This window comes from Phragmites australis, chromosome 13 (assembly GCF_958298935.1).
Source record: "Phragmites australis chromosome 13, lpPhrAust1.1, whole genome shotgun sequence".
NCBI classification, from domain to species: Eukaryota; Viridiplantae; Streptophyta; class Magnoliopsida; order Poales; family Poaceae; genus Phragmites; species Phragmites australis.
This window is the reverse complement of record NC_084933.1, coordinates 29,348,111-29,366,721: the sequence shown is the minus strand read 5'-3', so window position 1 is coordinate 29,366,721 and position 18,611 is coordinate 29,348,111. Positions and strand designations below refer to the sequence as shown.

Sequence of the window (18,611 nt, the reverse complement as noted above, 5' to 3'; positions counted from 1 at the left end):
CCTCCAGTCTGGCGGCCGCGGCATCTCTCCGGCAGCGGCGGCCGAGGTATCTCCCCGGCGGAGGTTCGAAAACTTCTGAGCACCCTCGGCGTCGATTACGCCTCGGCGCCTTTGTGCTGCGGGCCGCCCTTCGCCGATGCGTATCCCTCGTCCCCGTTTTCGCGGACTGCTCCGGCCCCTATGCGGGGCACATCCGGCGGCTACAACCCGGCGCTTCGGTTCCGGTGACGAGTCCGATTGATGCGTATCTACGTATGCAAATTCGATCACAGGTTCGTAACGCTTGTACTAAATGTGATACTCTCTGCCTTTTAGATTGGACTGAATGCTGTTACACGCAACTCTCTTGTCCACCGGCGGCACCGCCGACACTTTAAAGTTCCTCACTAATGTAGATGTAAACCCTTTCATACTAATACCACTAAATGAATCAACTTGGGTAATTGTGATCAAACTGCATCAGAGGCTGCCCATTGGGCCCCGGTCCCCCGCGCCAGTGAGCCACCGTCGCAGCTCTCTGTTTGCAGGGACACCTTTAGTTGCCAGGTAGCTCCCACAGAGAAAGCTTAATGATCACTTTGTTCTTATACCAGCGTCACTTTTTCTCCCTACCATCCACCTTTGTGTCCTTGTCTTCATCTCCCCTTCTCCACATAGGATGCTGTCACTGGCACACAGTGACTCGGCAGCAGTTCAGTGTTGGTGAGCTGCAGCAGAGCCACTACTCGCTGTCACTGAAGGTCAGTTCAGCTCAGCTCTCTGCTACCTTCTTCTTGAAACCTTTCTTCTACGCTACTCTTGTCTTTTGGATCTTGTCGATGTGTGGCGTGTGGTACGCGCGCACTCCATCGTCCTTGCTCGGTGGTTGTGAAAATGATGGGGAAATCTGGTACCTGATGGAGAACTGAGGGTTCTCTATGGGGTTTGTGGGGGTTGAGATGGTGATGTTTTTGGCTTAATTCCTTCATTGCACCTACATGCATGCCAAAGCCCCTGTTGGCATAGTGATACTTAGTAATTGAGCCCTTAAGGCTTTGTATTATTGTTTGATTTTGGGTTCTCTTCAGCTTGTGTTGTACCATTGTTCTTTTGCTTCGAAGCAGAGGGTGGTCTTTTGTGGATATGTCCACTGTCGAGTGGGTAATTTTCTTTTACTATTCCCTTGCTTGGGGCTTCTTCCTTCCTTCCTTTCCTTGTTCTTCTCCTCCTCCTTGCATGGTAGTGTAGTTCTTTCCCTAGAACTTTGGTGCAGCCAATTCGCAGAAAGAGGTAGAGTGCAGATACTACCATGTTGGCCCCAACTCTTAATTAACTGCTCTGTTCATGCTTCACAGGCTTTTAAGCTTTGTATTGAGTTGTTGGAAAGAGTACTTGCGTTAGGTGCCATCCTTATCGCATAAATGCAATTGTGTGTAGAACTAACTGCGTTGATACTTTAGGATAAGCATATCTTTATATACTGTGTTTACAGTACTTCTAACTCTTTTGACTTTGGGGACGATGTACTTGTGTCACATTAATGTTTTATGTACCTACTGGTGTTAAAAAAATTATCAAATAAAGTTGATAAGCTAAATGCCAGTGAATGATCACTAGTAGAGTTCATGCTGAAGCTAAAGTTGCTAGCCAGTTTGTACTAACAAACTTTAGATTGGGGAAAGTATGCCACATTTCTTCAGCAACTTAACCGTTTGCAGTAAGTGGTGGGTGTACTAGGGATGGAACTGAACCAACATCAATATATCCTTCTGTGTCTCTGAACTAACATCAATATATCCTTCTGTGTCTCTTTTAGTTGAGCGTCACTTTCTGTATTGAAAAAAATATATTCCAGTTAGCAAGAAACAGTTAACTATGGCGAGTGGTTGTAATGATAATGACAGTTATCAAATTAAAAAAGAGGACGGATAATTTATTATCCAAGGATGGTTTCTTATCAAAGTGCAAAACAGTGGTCTTATGGGGTCAATTAACTCATGGATAAAAGATATAATGTTCGCTACAAGAAACAAAATGTTAGATACGCAGTCTCCTTTTAGTCTGAAAGATATACAGCTTCTACTTTCTATGATTGAATGTGCAAAGATGACATGATAGCTGAAGCTGATATCTGTCATGTTGAATCTTCACCTGCTAACTAGCTACCCAAGCAAATATTCTACCTGGATGCACCCTAGAACATTATTGGTGTAAACCTATGTTACTAATACTTGCTTCTGGTATTTTATCACCAGGGAACTTTTCAGATTGTACTGCTAGAAATTAATCATCCTTTAATGGATCATAAGGCATGGCTTTGGAGAAAAAAATCATCAGAGAGGGAGCCGGAGGTACATCATCTACACTTTTAAAATTAATAAGTTTATGTAAAATTCTTAGATTCTTATATCTAGATGTTTAACTTTTCTTCCATGCAGAAGGAGATGGTTGCACGATTAGAGAAATCCTTGCAAGACTTAAATGAACAGCTTTCATTTGCTAATGCTGAATGCATTGAAAAGGATGCTATATTAGCCAAACAAGCAAAAGTAGCTGAAGAAGCCAAATTAGGTATGTAGTCACTTCAATATTGTTGCCTCACATTTGGCTGGATCATAACTAGTTTACATATGGTTTGTCCATCCTAAAAGTAAACTGGCCACGTGCATGCATGCATATGCCATGGAAGTTTTTTTTTCAGTGTGCATCGCTCATGAATGCTAGGTTGGGAGAAAGCTGAGGCTGAAGCTATAGCTCTCAAGGCACAGCTTGATGAAGCACTGGATCAAAAAGCTGCAAGTGAGCAAAGGATTTCTCAGCTTGACGAAGCTTTAAATGTTGCAATGGTGGAGAGGGATTCATTAATAAAGGATACAGATCAAATGATTTCTAGTGATAAAGATAAAGTTCAGAAGCTGCAACAAAATTTAGCCGAGAAAATAAACGTAATTGGTAGCTTGGATGCCGAGAATGACAAACTTTCTGAAATTCTGTCAGTGAAAGAGAAAATCATCTCTGAGCTAATTGAGTCAAAGGGAGTAACAGAGTCAAACATCAAGGACCTTGCAGTAAAGCTAGAGTCAGCCGAAAGATTAAATTCTTCTCTTAGATATGAGGTTTTCATGCTGCAAAAGCAACTAGAGATTCGAAGTGAAGAAAGGAAATTTAGTCTCAAATCTGCTGATGCTGCACACAAACAGCATCTTGAAAACATCAAGAAGATAACCAAGCTCGAATCAGAATGCCAGAGGTTGCGTTCAATGGTTCGTAAAAGGCTACCAGGTCCTGCTGCCATTGCCAAAATGAGAAGTGAAGTTGAAACAATGGGTAGCAATACAGCAAGCACAAGGACGAGAAGGTCCAATTCTACAACAACATTAAACTCATGTGTTCCGGTACAGAATTCTCATGATGCATCCCATGGAAATTCTCCATTGCTCGCAAGGCTGCATGAGATAGAAGATGAAAATAATGCCATAAAGGAATCTCTTTCTAGAAAGGATGGTGAGCTTCAGTTTTCTCGGACTATGCTTGCTCGCACAACTTCCAAACTTTCCCAAGTTGAAGCACAGCTTGAAGAGTTATCAAGAGGTCGGACTGCTGCAGAATTGGTAAAAGGTAGCCCAACAGTGGTTGAACACCCTCTTTCATCTATCTCTGAGGATGGTTGCAATGAAGACAGCTGTTCAGGCTCCTGGGCATCAGCCTTGTTATCTGAACTGGAACACTTCAAGAAGGAGAAACTCACAGCACATTCTAGTAAGAGCACAAGAGTATCATACATGAGTTTCATGGATGACTTTGCAGAGACAGAAAAGTTAGCATCAGTATGCAATGATAAACCTATGGAACCGTATGATTCAAAGAGAGAGGCAGTAGAATCATCAGGAAAAGAGCTAGCTCCAGTTGATGGCGCCGCTGTAACAGCTGACCAAATTCGCCAGATTAAGATCGAGAAGGCTGTCCTGAAGTTAATTGAACTTATTGAGGGAGTTATCCAAAGATCATCAAAGGATTATAGTAGCACAGTTGTGCTGTCTGGTAGCGACGAGGATAATGGCCAAGAAACATTACCAGGCTATGTTGCTTGTGCATTCATGTGGAATACATCAGAACTTTCTTCTGTACTGCAAAACTTTGTCTTTGTATGCAATGAGCTTCTGTATGGGAACATTGATGTTGAAAGCTTTGTTCATGACCTTCACCTTACATTAGATTGGATAATCAGACACTGCTCTTCACTTCGAGATGTATCAGACATGAAGGAAACTATCATAAAGCATTTGGAATTAAACAACAGCGATGGCCTTGGAGTTGTTGCGTTAACCAAGCGCACAGGAATCCATACAGCAGATGGCTTAGATGAACCTAGGACGCCGGACACTGTTCAGATTTTGTTAGTATCTGGCTCCAGGTCTATGGATATTGTACCTAAAGCTGATGTTGGTACACAAAACACAAATAATGAAATGGCACTCTCTAAATTTCAGGGAATAGAAGGAAAAACTTCAAATTTGCGGGCAGAACTTAATGATTTGGAGGAGTCGGGAAAAATAACGGCATCTGTTATTGATGGGGAGTCAACTATGAATGAATGTGGCACACATGAATCCATCTTCATATCTGGATTAAATAAGGGCAATCAAGAGGGGGTTACTTGTCTTGAATCCAAGCTTCAGCTTGAATGGTAATTATATTTCAGTGTTGCCCTTCCATGGTTCTTAATAATATGTCTAACAAAAGTTATTTGCCAGCAGTTGCTCTGCTAAAGAAGGTTCAGAAAATATCGCTGAGAATGAAGAGAAACAACTGCAGATGGTGAGATCCTTATGATCTTTTTTGTCCTTATCATTTTCCAGAACGTAATTGGCACTTCAAACTGTATATTTTTCAAGTAATTTGTTGTACTGTGACAACGCACATTCTTGATGTCCAAACTACTAAATGAACCTTAAAACGCAGCAGTATAATCTGCCATTTCTTTGTCGATCAGAATAGAGCATCTCATCAGTTTTAGTCCCATGCATTTATCACCTGCATTACTGTTATTCATTTTCCCCATTTGATGAGCCTACCAGACAATGTATTCTAAATTTCGGCTACCCCTTTTTTTTCACAGCAGCTGGAGATCTCGACAGCATCAGAGAAGCTCATTGAGTGCCGGGAGACAATCTTAAACCTTGGGAAACAACTGAAAGCTCTTGCATCTCCAAAGGATGCGATGCTTTTCGACAAGATACTTCATACTACAGTTCAGTCTGAGCGGAAACCTCGATCTCAATCACTAAGCGACATGCTATCCATGGAGGATGGAGGATTTTATTACCCAAGCTCCGCTAAAACTAAGGAGATCATTTGCACTGGACCAAGGACGCCAGATGAAAGAAAACATTCAGCCGACAACGGAGATGATGGTCCCGCAGCATGCAGTTCTCACCCAATGCCAGCGGTGCTACCCGTAAAGCCTTGCAGGGTGAATGGAACCTGCAAAGGTGAAGCTGATCTCAAGGTAGTAGCACTTGCCGTCGTCCCGGGCAAGCATAAGGGGAACGGCAGCTTGCTCAAGAGGATTCTGACAGGAAGGAGAAAGGAGTCCACGGCCAAGCCAAAGGTGTTGCTAACTTCATAACTGATAGAGAGAATATGAATTCTGGACATGATAAACCCTTTCGTGTGTAAATTAAGTGTGCTCGTTTGCGTGTTGAGCACTGTTGATGTCAGATTAGTAGTAATAATGCAGTGTATATGTTGTATCTGATAGTGTGCTAGTTATCTCCAGCTTTTCATGACCTTTTTTCTTCTTCTGAAGACTATCTACTTAACTACTTTTGTTTCTGAGGAAGTCTTAATGTACCTCTCTTTGATCTTAGAGTGTGGATAATTTATTTGCGTATGTCATGTGCATCCTCTGAGATAAAGGATTCTTGCCCTGAAAGACAGGAACTTGCCAGGTTGACGTCTCCAGTGTGAATCTGCTTCAGAGACTAACCTTCATGTATGCACTCATGTACTCCAGGTAGTTTCTACTCGCTGACCCAGATTTAATGATAGAGTTACATGCACGGAGCGTATGACTCGCATCAGCCCAAAGCAAGCGAGGACCACGAGATCTTTGTCGTCACGCACTGTTCCACCCTCGGCAAGGACAGATACATGGGCATCACGACAGCACACATCACAGCCATATTGTATAAATGAGTCAGCGATGCTGACAATGTAAGGAAGCAAGCAACAAAGCATGGCTCGTTCGGAGAGAAGATGATGCCCAACGCCGAAGCATGCATGCGCATTGCACAGGGTGCAGGAACAGCTCTTGGACAGGAGCCCCGCTGCCGAAATACCGGGAAAGCCAACGCCGAGAAACGACGGAGAAAAAAAGACTGGGCGTTGGGTGACCTAGGTCAGCTGTTCAGGTCAGGGCGCGTGACGCGTCATGCTTGCTGCGAGCGAAAGCCCAGGAGCCAAACTGCCAAAGGCCAAGCATGCACGTTCAGGCCAGGCTTTTCATACGGCTAAATAGTTACACGTCACGGCTTTTTCAAAAGCCTCAGCAGTGCGACTATGGTTCGCCCTTTCGATGCCCCCAAGACATGCATTGCCCTTTCTTCACCAAATGCCAAGTTACCGAACACATGCAGCAAGCATGCATGGCTACCTTTTGTGTCTTCCAATGGCATCAGGAGTTGGCACCCTGCTTCTCTGAGGACTGCACAGTGAACACTTTGGCCGTGAGAGGTTTAGATGTTATTGGAGTAGCACGGTTTAATCAAACATTTTGAGAACTTCTGTTGCATAAAGATGAAGTTACAGCTTGGTTAGGGAATAGTTTTCTTGAGTTTGATTCCAGGACGGCCACTCGGCCAGGGCACACTGACTCGATGTCAGCCTCTGAGCCTGACCACCACACAACGGGCCCCCTTCTGTACCGGTCCTCAGGCTCTGAGCGACCGACCCAAACACTGAACAAATGCTATTGAACTTTGGACGATGCAAAACTGTTTTATCTTCACGCGTGCGTGAGCAAGTGAGGCTAATCATTCACGTCAGATATTCGTGAACATTTCCCAGTAACAGTGGAACAAAGTTGGGTGAGTTCAGTGGATGAAACATTGAGCAAAGATTGATTTCGTACCCAAAAACGTTACTTCTTTGCGATGAAATCAGCAAAAACTAGCAGGACCGAGCAAATCAATGGATAATATATATGACCCAGGAGATCGAGGGAGCAAAATAATGAATTAAATCAAGCTCTAGGCAACAAGCACATAACTGACACTACACCATGACACCATACATCTCTTACTTCGATGACCATGAAGAGAAGAAGTGGGCGGTGAGATTGGACGACGATGAGGAGGCCCGGTTGGTGTCGGTCACCGTCAGCGACGGCCTGCCGTCGACGAAGCTCCGCGCCGCCGGGGGACACGCCACGACGCCCAATGGCGGGAGCTTCCTCATCGCTGACAACGGCGGCGAGAGCCCACCCTCCTCGTCCTCCTCCTCTGTGATCCCGAACTGCGACGCGCCAGGCGTCTCGAACGGCGGGGTGTCCCCACCGGTAACCGCGGGCTGGCCCTGGCCGCCCCGGTCGTACACCGGGTTGGAGATGCACACGAAGCCGTTGCTGCGCTCCGAGGAGCTCGTGGAGGGCGAAGAGCGGCGCGCGGGTGACCAGCTCCACACGGCGGCCTCCAGCTTGGGAATGGCGAGGAGGATGTCCTTGGGGTTGGGCGCGTGCAGGACGCCGTGCGCGTAGTAGAACGGCGGCGTGCTGGCGAGCGCCTCGTGTGCCGTGGTCGTTGTCGTCGCCACCGACGCAACGTCGTCGGCGGTGCGCGTCGGGGACCACGACGTCGGCCGGGACGCCGCGGCGCGGAGCCGCCGGCGCCGGAGGTGGGCGCAGAAGAGGTCGGCGAGGAGGAGCGCCAGAATGGTGAGGAATATGGTCAGGCTGAGCGCCACCGTCACGCTGAGCGCCACTGCCAGCCTCGACATGCCGTCGGTGAACATGGCCGAGCCCGTGGAGAGCGAAGCGGGGTGGAGCTGTGCAGAGCTGAGAGTGTGTGCAACTAACAAGCGGCGGCGACTGTTCTGGTCGCATCAAAAGACAAAAGCTGCTTAGGACAGATGCCCTTGATTATCTAATCCACCCGTTGATCAACTTCCGTGTCATGTTTACCGAGGCGAGCTACTTCCAAAAGCTAGAGCCAAGTACGATTAGCGTGCGGGTTGTCTGACGAAATCAGCAGGCACTCTTCCAGCTCCGAACCGTTCCAATGGCGAACGGGTCCCAGGCATGTAGGGTGACTCTGTCACCTGGACGTGTCACCTGGACGTTGGTGATCGCGTGAAGTGTAAGAAGCAGGTGCTGTAGACAAAGCTAGGCATTGCTCTGTTAATCGGTACCGAGGGAGCCAAAGGAGAGAGAGAGAGAGTGTGTGTTTTGGCGGGAAAGCAAGGCGGATGCTATTTGTCAGCCGTCCTTTTTTTTTAAGCGACGAATTTGAGCTATCCAATGGCAATTTGACTGTCCGCATTCTTTTTTTTGCCTCATGCTTCAATGCACTTTCTTCTTATTTCTTTGCCCCCAAACGCTCCGTCCCCGTACCGCACATCTCCTCATCTTTAGGGATTCGTATCGTCTGATTTTGCTTCGCAAAGTCAGATGTGCTACAGTAACTTACAGTTCGCGTTTTTCTCGTCCGTTGGATCGCGAATGGATGGGCAGGATTTCAGCGATACAGTACACTTTTTCAACAGTATTTGCTACAGTACCATCTACTGTTCATACACTCACGAATTACTGTATTATCTCTGACTTTGCTTCGGCAAAGACAGATGATTCATGTCCCATCTTTAGCAACGTCCCGCCGTACTATCAATTCACTTTAGAGCTCTCTCGTACTATCCGACTTATTTTTTACAAGTATATGCATGGTCAGTGAGTATGAGGCTATGAGTATAGCCACTCAACGAGTATAAATATTTGAGGTTTAATGTTGTAATTAATTTTGTAATTTTGTATGTTGAATATTGATGTAATTTTAAAATTTGTAATATTGTGAGCTTCAATTTATCTGATACAAACAATTAATGATCATTATAGAAAAAATATATATTGTTGTTATTGATAAAATTTAGCAAGAGCTTAACATCAGAAGAGAATTGTATCTTGATGTAATTGAAAAAAATTAGTAAGATCTTAACAAGTAATTTACTTATTGCTTTAGCCACATGAGGATTCTTAGTTTTGATCGCTGTCTAGAAAATCAAGTACCAGCTTTAATCCTAATCTAAAAAAGAGAAAAGAGAAAGTGAAGCGAAGCGGCTGCGACGCTAGCAATGCACGCTAGAGTACTTAGTTGTTGTTGTTATGATTGATCAATATTGTTAGTTGTTTCAATATTTGTTGACATATATTGATGTTATTATTTTTCTTTATTATTCATATTACTCACATAATACTTAATTAGCAAAAATTTAGAAATTAGATTGTGTGATTTGTGACAAACTTTGAACTATTATTTGGCTTAATCATATTTACTGAGTTAGATATTTTCTCCAAAATAAAAATGATGATGACATAATTGAGACTTTCATGGTCATAAGAAATCGCAAATTGAAGAATCTAGAGTAGTATTTAATCTCCTATTATATAAGATCTTATTTCATATTTCAACAATTTATATTGTATTTTTGCAAAATTTGAACCTATTTGTTAAATTTACAATATTACAATATTTTTTTTATATATCTATAGTGTGCTTTTAGAAAACTTTTACTTATATATTAATTTTGTGGTCTTATGAACCATTGGAGTGTCCACTAAAAAAATCCTAGCTCCGTCACAGCCCAAGTGGCCTTGCAGCCAACACCGCCCGTCTTGCCACGCTGCAACCTACCAGCCGATCCGGTTATCATCCTAGCCTTTCTTAACCGCTGAAGTCATCGGTGAAACCAAAACCCTAAATACTAACTAAACTCGTAGGTGTTCACCATTTTATGCACATGAAGATTAGTAAGCCTGGGAAAGCAATGCTCCCCTTACAGTTGCAATCCAAAGATTCGTGTTTCTGCTCTGACCGCAAACATCATTTGATCTCGAGGGATGCGTGCGTGGAGATGTTGGCCGTTCATCTGTCTAGCACTGTAGCGCATGGCACCTCCCGCCGGCGTCCCTACCGCATGATTGCCATTTGGCAAAATCATAACCTTGGTCATGTCGGGTATCCTGGCCAAAAAAGAGAGAAAAAAAGTGTTGGCAAATGTCAAAGTCCTCGAGGACTTTGGAGATCTGTGCTGCATTACACCACCAATGGCAACATAACACTTTGAAGACTGAAACAAAATATATGGAGTATTTTCTCTTGTTATGTTTCATCCAAGGAACTCCATGGCAACTAGCTCGACTCCATGGAAAGTTCAGGTGTGTTTATACAACCACAAAATCCTCTTTTTGAACTTTTGGCCAGAGAGCATTTCTGAGGGGACTCAAACCCGGGCCAGCCGGGCATGACATGTGTCCAGCCAGTTACACCATAGGGACTCTAGTGAGCACCCACACTGAAGCCATACTTTGAACGTGGATAGGCTGGGAGTACACCGGCGTCCTTTGCGAATGAGCTCTCAAATTTAGATTTTCCAGAGCCGAACGGAAACATTTACCCAAATGCTAGGTTGTTTATAAATCTTCGTTGTGTCAATGACACGTAGATCTAAGTCATACATACCATCCTGATGGCATATTATATCTAGAGCGAAACTGAAGCAAAACTAGAAATTATAATATTGCATATAAAGCTTATGGTATGTTTGTTTTTGCTGTGACTTGTTATAACCTAAATTACATGAAGAGATTTTTTTCTATCAAATTATGTATGTGGGGTTTTATAGTACAAATTAGCTTGTGGAATGTAAGAAATTGGTTCATAAATTATGAGAATCAACTTTTAGATTATGATTATTTGTTTTTCTTTTGCTTTTAAGTTAGAATCTATAATTAAAATAAAAACAAAGAAGACATTTTTTCTTAGATTATTGCATGTCAAAATTAGTGCTAGACAAAAAGATCTTTCAGGAATTGACTGCCCGACTCTTCAATTTGAGGGGTAATAATTGGTAACGGTACCTTTCTGAAGCCAAACTCGCACAGAAAAAATCACTAAAAACCCAATTTTTTTAGGGAAACTAAAAACCCAAGCAATCGAACTCCTCCAGTAAAAGAGGGAAAAGGCCTGAAAAGCCCAGCAAACCCAGTCATCATGTTCGTCCTTCGAATCCAGTCCGTCGACTTCCCCGCCTTCGCCGACGAAGTCGGCACCAGCGGCGGCGGCGCGGCCGCCACCACATCCCACCCCCTCTCCCCGCGCTCCAGCCACCCTCCCCCCTCCACCACGCCCTCCTCCACAAACCCCCTCGAGCTTCCCGGGGCGACCTCCGCCGCGCACGCCCGAAACCCTAGTATCCACCACACCCGCGGCGTCCTTCACCTCTATCGCTTGTCCCCCACCACTTCCTCTTCCTCCTACGCCTCCGCCGTCGTCGCCACCTCCTCGTCCTCCTCCTCCGGGCCGACCGCCCCGCAGCCCGCCTCCGACTCGCTGCTCCCGGTAACAACTCTTCCTCGGTCTCTTACTTGTGCTCGTTTTCGCGCGCTCTTATGCCTCGTTGGCCGTGCCCCCTCCTCTCTCTTGCAGCCATGGCGCGGCACACGCCTCCTGGTGCTCGCCGTCCCGACGCACGTCTCGCCGGACGACTTCGTCCGCTTCTGTGGCCCCTACGTCGAGCGCGCCACCGACATCCGTTTCATCAGGTGAACTGTCACATATCGGTTTACTTAAGAAAATTGCATCGTTCTCTGCTCGTGAAGCAGCAGTTTACCTATACATGCTGTTGAAACTGAAGGGACGATGGAGTGGAGGATCGGTACAGCGTGCTTGTGGAGTTTGAGGACCAGAAGAGCGCCGATGGGTTCTACCTGGACCTCAATGGCTGGAGGTTCTCGTCCTTGGAGGTTGCTAACATTGCCAATTGGGTGTTAGTTTTATTTGCTGATCATATGTCAGACTGTTGCTAAACTGGGGAGTGTGCCTGACTATCTCATGTTCCATGGTGCAGGGAGAGGTGTGCCATGTTTTGTTTATATTTTCTGTGCAGTATACACCGTCCACTGAGATTGCCACGACTCCACCGATTGGATCCACTGAGCTCCCGACATGTCCTGTTTGCATAGGTGAGCTTACTGTTTCTTGTATATGTTGCTTTGGGACTCCACAACACAATGTAATGTACATGCTACCATAATATCAGATTTGAATATTGTGCATAGCTACCTGTTATGTTCATTAGCTGGGGTGAAATGCTGTTTGTGATCTCTGATCTAGAGAGCTAGGCACTCCTGTTCTTTTCTGGCAAACTGCACCTCTGAGGTTGAGGAGCTCTGCAAACTTTGAACTATGTGTCTTCGAAGTTCTATTTTCATGAAGACTTAAGTGATAACCTTATTCCTGATGTGCATGCTAAATTCTAACTCTTCCTTCAGGATGCACTTTTTCTAACCTTCTAGGATCGAAACCCATAATGGTTATGTTTTATCAAATTGCGCATTGATATTTGTTTTCAGGAAAAAGAACTAAGTTTATCTATTACCATGTGTTGTTTAACAAACATTTTCAACGGAGGATCCCTCTCTTTCCCTCTTTGGAAGCAAGGGTTTAGGTCGGTTTTCTCTTTGGCTATCCATAGAGAAAACCCCTCGCTGACGGAAGACATGAATCAGTGGATGAGTAGTTTGTTAAGTTATTCTCTTTTCTCGTACATTCTTTCTTTTTTTTCCCTGTACACAATTTTCTTATATCCCTTTAATGAAAATCATAGCAGGGGCCTCCCCTCCTGTTTCGGTTCAAAAAAACATTATGTATGTTTTGCAGACATAGTTTCTAACTTTCTCAGTTTCTTGGCCACAGTTTCTACTTTAGATACATTTCTGTTTGATACACTGCTTTGTTTTTCGTTTCCAACTTCCATAATTTGTTGGTTGTTTGAATTATCTGCCGTGTTCAAGGTATTACATGCCTAACCATTCTCTCTTTTACTATCTTTCATGTGTTAATCAATCAGAAAGATTGGATCAAGACATCAGTGGGATTTTGGCAACTACTTGTGATCACTCTTTCCAGTGTTCATGCGTTTCAGTGTGGGTCAATTCATCTTGTCCGGTAATGAAGGATGTTTTTCTCTTATTCTTTTCTTGTTTGATATATATATGCTGCACTAGATTTGCCACAAAAACTACATCAGAAATTTCTAGTTGTGTCAATGGTATAGTCTTCTTTAGGACTGATTGATTTCTGGTTGCGTTGTGCTTGTTATTCTTTTCTGTAGTTGAAACTACATAGCAATTCCAACAGTCTCCATGTATATTCAAGTAAGTAATTGCACCACAAGGAAAAATTATTGAATGTTCATGGCAACAATGTGAGTCTAAGGGACATTATAGTGACATACATGGATTGTAACATTGTAAATGAGCAGCAAATGCTTGCTCATGTACTCCAACGTGTTCTTGTCAGTATTTCAACCAGAAATAATAGAGTTGGACTGCCAGTGTATCGAGAACACTTTCCTTCCATTTTCACGTACAGAACTTTCTTGAGGATGGGTTGTCTTATTCGTAGCTGTTTCCATTTCAGGTGTGTCAGTTTTGTCAGAAGCAGTCTGAAAATTCTACATGTTCTGTTTGCCAAACCACCGGAAACCTCTGGATATGTGTGATATGTGGTTTTGTTGGATGTGGAAGGTATGATAATACCTACTGACTAAATATTTTCTGTTGTAATAACTCAGTAGTCACTCTGCTATCTCAATAATGTGAGCATGTTAAAGTATTTTACACGATTATTTAATGTGCTGTATTTAGTCAAAGTTAAGACAGCTACATTGGAAAAACATGCGGTTATAATGATGTGGGACATTGGTCCTCATCAGAAGAATTAAGATGAAATATGCAGCTTGGGAATAATTCAACTTCTCTCTATCTGCCCAATCAACCTTACCTTTATTGATTTACATGTTTAGGTATAAAGAAGGCCATGCGAAACAGCACTGGAAAGACACTCAGCACTGCTATTCGCTAGATTTGGAAACACAACGTGTTTGGGATTATGTTGGTGACAGTTATGTCCATCGACTGAATCAATCCAAGAGTGACGCAAAGCATGCTAAGTTCAAGTCAAAATGTAAATACTCTGGGGATGACTGTGTAAACTGCTCTTGCAATGATGATTCGGATATGGGTGGAGCTATGTTCAGCAGCAAAGCTGAAACAGTAAGAATTTTAAGTTTGTTTAATTTGAATTATTCCGTCATACCTTGCTGGTAATCTTGTTCCTGAAATTCCATATGCCGTGCTCTTCTCAATAGATCGTGGATGAGTACAACCGACTCCTAGCAAGTCAACTCGAGACTCAGAGAGAGGTGCACTTCACTTACATGCTAAGTTTTCTATGTTGCTATTGATTGTGTTGAGTTTGTTAGTCAGTTGAAAATGTAGTTTCTATCTGATGCATTCATCTGCCTATATTTGCTCATACTCACAGTATTATGAGGCCCTGTTGTCTGAGGCTAAGAGAGAAAGGGAACAACACGTTTCTGAAGCTGTTGATAAAGCTGTTAATGATAAGCTTCAAGAGATCCAACTTAAGCTTGAGAACCTAATCGTGGAGAAAAAGAAAGTTGCAGACGTGAGCATTTTATCTCATGCATGTTTATCAAGACAGTTAGTTGTGAGCATTTTAACTCATGGTTCCTTGCATTGGTGTAACTGTAATATTCTACCTTTGCCTCGTAGATGAATGAAAAACTCACTAGGAACCAAGATGTATGGCGTGAGACACTAAAAGATATAGAGGAAAGGTATGTTCCGTGCCTTGCTGCAAAGAGGAAATAGTAGTGTTAAATTAAAAATGGCATCATTGGAACGATTTAGTGACCTGTGTGCATTTTTAGTGTCAGTTCAATAAAAAGGCCGCTTGCTCTATTCTTTCTTTTTTCAGGCACATGTTTTCCTTTTTGTTTGTTTGATAAATATGCACTCACAGGGAAAAGGCACAGTTGATGTCAAAGGACGAAACAATTCGTGATCTGGAAGAGCAGGTGCTATCATTATTTTTTCTTGTAAAAATTATACCTTAGAGGTAGGTATCAATATTTCTGTAGCAGTACAAGGGCCATTCGTTGACATAATCTGAGTATTTTCGTGCAGATAAAAGATTTCAAATTTTCCATTAAGTTGCAAAAGTCAATAGAGAAGAGCACACATGCCGATGGTCTCAAGGGAGGTACGCTGGTGCCGCTTCCTATGGTGTCAGATTCTGAAGGCAAGGGTAAAAGGTCATCAAGAACAAGCAAGAGGAGGAACTAGTAGCTTTGCTTATAATTGAAAGCACGTTCCTCCAGCACTTGTTGTATATGCAGTGGGATTGTTGACCGGCAGTTAGTTCTGACTGGAACGATTGTGTGCGAACCGTAAGGCCATCTGGTCATGTATTACTGGTAGTTTTTCCTCAATGCTAGCCTGTACTGTTGAAGTACAATGTGATACACTCCCCTCAGGAAAATGGTACAGTGTGATCTCAGACATTCTGGGGAAAAGGTTATAATACACAGCACTACACTTTTTCAAAACCATGAACTTGGGTCACTACACACGGATAATATCAGACTGAAATTTTGATGATATTCTGTCATCTGTGGCTTTATTGTTTCACATCGTAGAATTCATCTTGTGCCTTCGTGAGTTTTGATGGGCTACAGTTGTTTGAGTATCACATGCCACCAAAACGAATGACAGAACAAGAATGCACCAGTTGCCCAGAATGCCAATACGAATGACGCAACACTGATAGGGTAAAGCATCAGGGGCATGTTTGTTTGACGTCTGCAAATTGCCACGCCGCAAGTTAGGCGTGCCACATCGAGGTAGGTATGTGTTTGCTTTGTTGCTGTATTGCGGTGTGCCAAATAATGTTAGGCACACCTAGAGAGGTTCGCCACGCCACAATGTTTCTCGCAGAATGTCTAGTGAACGAATCGTTCGCCATCGGTTCGGTGCCACGCCGAAGTCCACGTTGTGATTACTGCCCAGGTAAAAAAATAGGGCGCACTCTTGGTACGTGTACTTTTTGATGGCGTGAACAGGCATCTGGATATTTCTCCACCGCTCTTGAACTGCTTCTGAATTTATTCTTTTCTTCACTGTTTGGGTGCCCCCATTCCCCACCTCACCCGGCGTGCTCCTCACCCGTCTGGTGCGCAGCCCCCACCCCCCAAAGGCAGATAAGACGGTGAAGGGTGCTTGGAGTCGGGGCTGTGGGGCTCAGGTGCGCCGTGGGGTTGGGGTTGGTCATTGGGCTCGGATTCGTTATAGTGAAACTATTTTTACTATCGGTCTAATAAATTTATTGGTCGTGAAATTACTTTCACTGTTGGTCTAATAAATTCACCGACAGTGAAAGTAGTTTCACTGCCGATCCAATATGTCCACCGATAATAAAACCTCTTTCACTGTTGATACCGTGGGGTGCACAAAATTTATTTTAATTTCGCGTACGCGCCCAGAGAATCGAACCCACGACCTGCACCAAGTAAGAATGAACAAACCATTTAGCTACTAAGAATTTTTGATTGAGTTTATATTATCTATATTTATTAACATTCCGTTGAACTAAAATCCTAATATATATTTATTTTAATTTGAAAGTATACCTCCATTGCTGGCTCAATAGGACGACCGACAGCTTTCACTGTCGGCTTAATAAATCCACCGGCAATGAAACATCTTTCACTGTTGGTACCGCGGGGTGTAAAAAATTTGTTTTAGTTTCGCACGTGCACAGAAAAATTAAAGCTTTCATAACAAAAGTAAGGTATAATTGCATCTAAAAAAATTATATATAAAAATTAATACAATTTAGCTATTTTGTGTTAACGATTCGCTCTTCATTATGATCACGATGTATATAGGGAGGTTCATCGGTGTCTTTTATGAGACTTAGTTTTGTAACTATTTATAAGGTGAGGAAGAAGAGGATATTACTGTCGGTTCATATAATTTATTGATAGTGATGTAGAGATATTATTGCTGGTGATGGTCAGAAAAACAGCCTAATATGAGACAATTCTCAAATTATCTTGGCCATCTATACCTGAACGGACCGATGCGAGGGATCCAAATTAAAGTGATCGGTATTTAAAACAATGACCACTCCGATCGGTATTTCAAATGCCGTCCACCACTCGGGGTCGCAAGAACGTCGCTCCCGTGTGGCTCGCCGGTGCGCCGCCGTGTTCTGGCCTCCCTCGCCTTGCTTTGCCGTTCTCCTGGAGCCCTAGATGACGTCCCTCCACCCCGGGCATGCATGCACCATGGGCCTGGGCTCATCACCCTCTTAGCTCTGCTGCTTGTTGCATGCACCTCCGGACCCCTGGTTCATGTGCAACGGTTGGCAAGCAACCTATTTTCTGATTCTTTTTTGCAGATTTTTTCGTGGAACAACGAATTTTACTGTTGTTGCAATCACCGGGCGGCTCATTCGCTTAATCAGGGTGGTATAAGTGCCAGGTGATCGGCAAAACCATTAGAATTTGGGAATGTGACCACCCATGGGCCATGGTCGATGCAATCTGGGGCGGCTGCAAGGCCGCGAGGAGGAAAGGGAGGGAATGTGCTCGTGCTCAGCGCTCACAAACCAAAAAGGAGCGTATCTTGAACACATGTACTCCAGGATATATACAAGCACGTACGTAATTCCAAGCAGGAAACAAACAGTTCATGCAAGCCCGATAAACCACGGCAAACAATTGCATGGCTCTGTCACGGACTGGGCCCAGACCTGGGCTTTCGGCTGGGCTGCAAGGGGTGGGCGTGGCCCACTTGGCAGAGAGCTGCTTATATGGAGTACACGCACGGGAGACATCCATCGAAGAGCAGAACTGAAGATTGCCTCTTCTTCCTCAGGCACTCCTCCCCATCCCCATCTCTCTGCTCCGATTCCCATTCCACCTGCTGCTCTTATATCTCCTCCCCAATCCCTTCTCTGTATCCAGTCTAGATTGCTGTTCTCGTCTACGCTCTATTTCCCCCAAGCTGTAACCCCGCAACTGTGGAATTGGTTGAGTTTGCAATATAGTCGTTCGGTTGATCGAGTTGGATCTGAGTGTTATGTGATTGATTGGGTTGTTGGAGAATAAGGTATATTTAGGTTTAATTTAGTCTATAAATATTTTATAAGTTGAAATTGATATGATTATACTATCAGAATATAATCTAGATAGATGTAGCAAAGCACAATATATGATTAGATCTAATATATTTATAGATATGTGTATGAAAGCACAACATATGACTAGATACTTTATTCAAAATTAAGAATAGCAGGAAATGAAATATGAGTAACATGTTTTTACGTATTGGTCCTGCGTTATGGAGGTTGTTGAAGATGCTAGTTGCACTGTGTTAACGGCACGATCGACCTTGCTGATGTCGCGCCAAGTTTGTTGACGATGACAACGGGTGGCGCTAAAACGACTGGGAAGACGAGCCGTGGTGAAGAACTTGAGCAGTCGCACGGAGC

The 18,611-nt window shown here is 43.7% G+C and overlaps 3 protein-coding genes across 10 annotated transcripts; 2 read left to right on the top strand and 1 right to left on the bottom strand.

The window, feature by feature from the left end:
- Nucleotides 1-604: 604 nt before the first annotated feature.
- Nucleotides 605-5,793, top strand: LOC133889649 (filament-like plant protein 7). 7 transcript variants are annotated; one of them, XM_062330097.1, is made up of 6 exons: nt 605-740; nt 2,235-2,330; nt 2,418-2,550; nt 2,704-4,666; nt 4,734-4,797; nt 5,099-5,793. In XM_062330097.1, the coding sequence occupies exons 2-6, from the start codon at nt 2,277-2,279 to the stop codon at nt 5,606-5,608; spliced, it is 2,724 nt and encodes a 907-aa protein (XP_062186081.1). In that variant the 5' UTR covers nt 605-740; nt 2,235-2,276; the 3' UTR covers nt 5,609-5,793. The 7 variants fall into 7 exon arrangements, with proteins under 7 accessions (XP_062186081.1, XP_062186080.1, XP_062186077.1 ...); XM_062330096.1 differs by lacking the exon at nt 605-740 and adding an exon at nt 747-1,140 and having other exon boundaries at nt 4,737-4,797; nt 5,102-5,793; XM_062330093.1 differs by lacking the exon at nt 605-740 and adding an exon at nt 747-1,140 and having other exon boundaries at nt 4,737-4,797.
- Nucleotides 5,794-7,206: 1,413 nt separating this feature from the next.
- Nucleotides 7,207-8,050, bottom strand: LOC133887765 (uncharacterized). The gene has a single exon (XM_062327739.1). The coding sequence runs from the start codon at nt 7,987-7,989 to the stop codon at nt 7,279-7,281; it is 711 nt and encodes a 236-aa protein (XP_062183723.1). The 5' UTR covers nt 7,990-8,050; the 3' UTR covers nt 7,207-7,278.
- A 3,154-nt stretch (nt 8,051-11,204) lies between these two features.
- Nucleotides 11,205-15,715, top strand: LOC133889034 (BRAP2 RING ZnF UBP domain-containing protein 1-like). 2 transcript variants are annotated; one of them, XM_062329469.1, is made up of 12 exons: nt 11,205-11,588; nt 11,676-11,791; nt 11,884-11,992; nt 12,097-12,211; nt 13,099-13,196; nt 13,671-13,777; nt 14,056-14,305; nt 14,401-14,454; nt 14,577-14,720; nt 14,828-14,892; nt 15,078-15,132; nt 15,242-15,715. In XM_062329469.1, exons 1-12 carry the CDS (start codon nt 11,241-11,243, stop codon nt 15,398-15,400), a joined length of 1,620 nt encoding a protein of 539 aa, XP_062185453.1. In that variant the 5' UTR covers nt 11,205-11,240; the 3' UTR covers nt 15,401-15,715. The 2 variants fall into 2 exon arrangements, with proteins under 2 accessions (XP_062185453.1, XP_062185454.1); XM_062329470.1 differs by having other exon boundaries at nt 15,078-15,173; nt 15,242-15,385.
- The last annotated feature ends 2,896 nt before the right edge of the window (nt 15,716-18,611 follow it).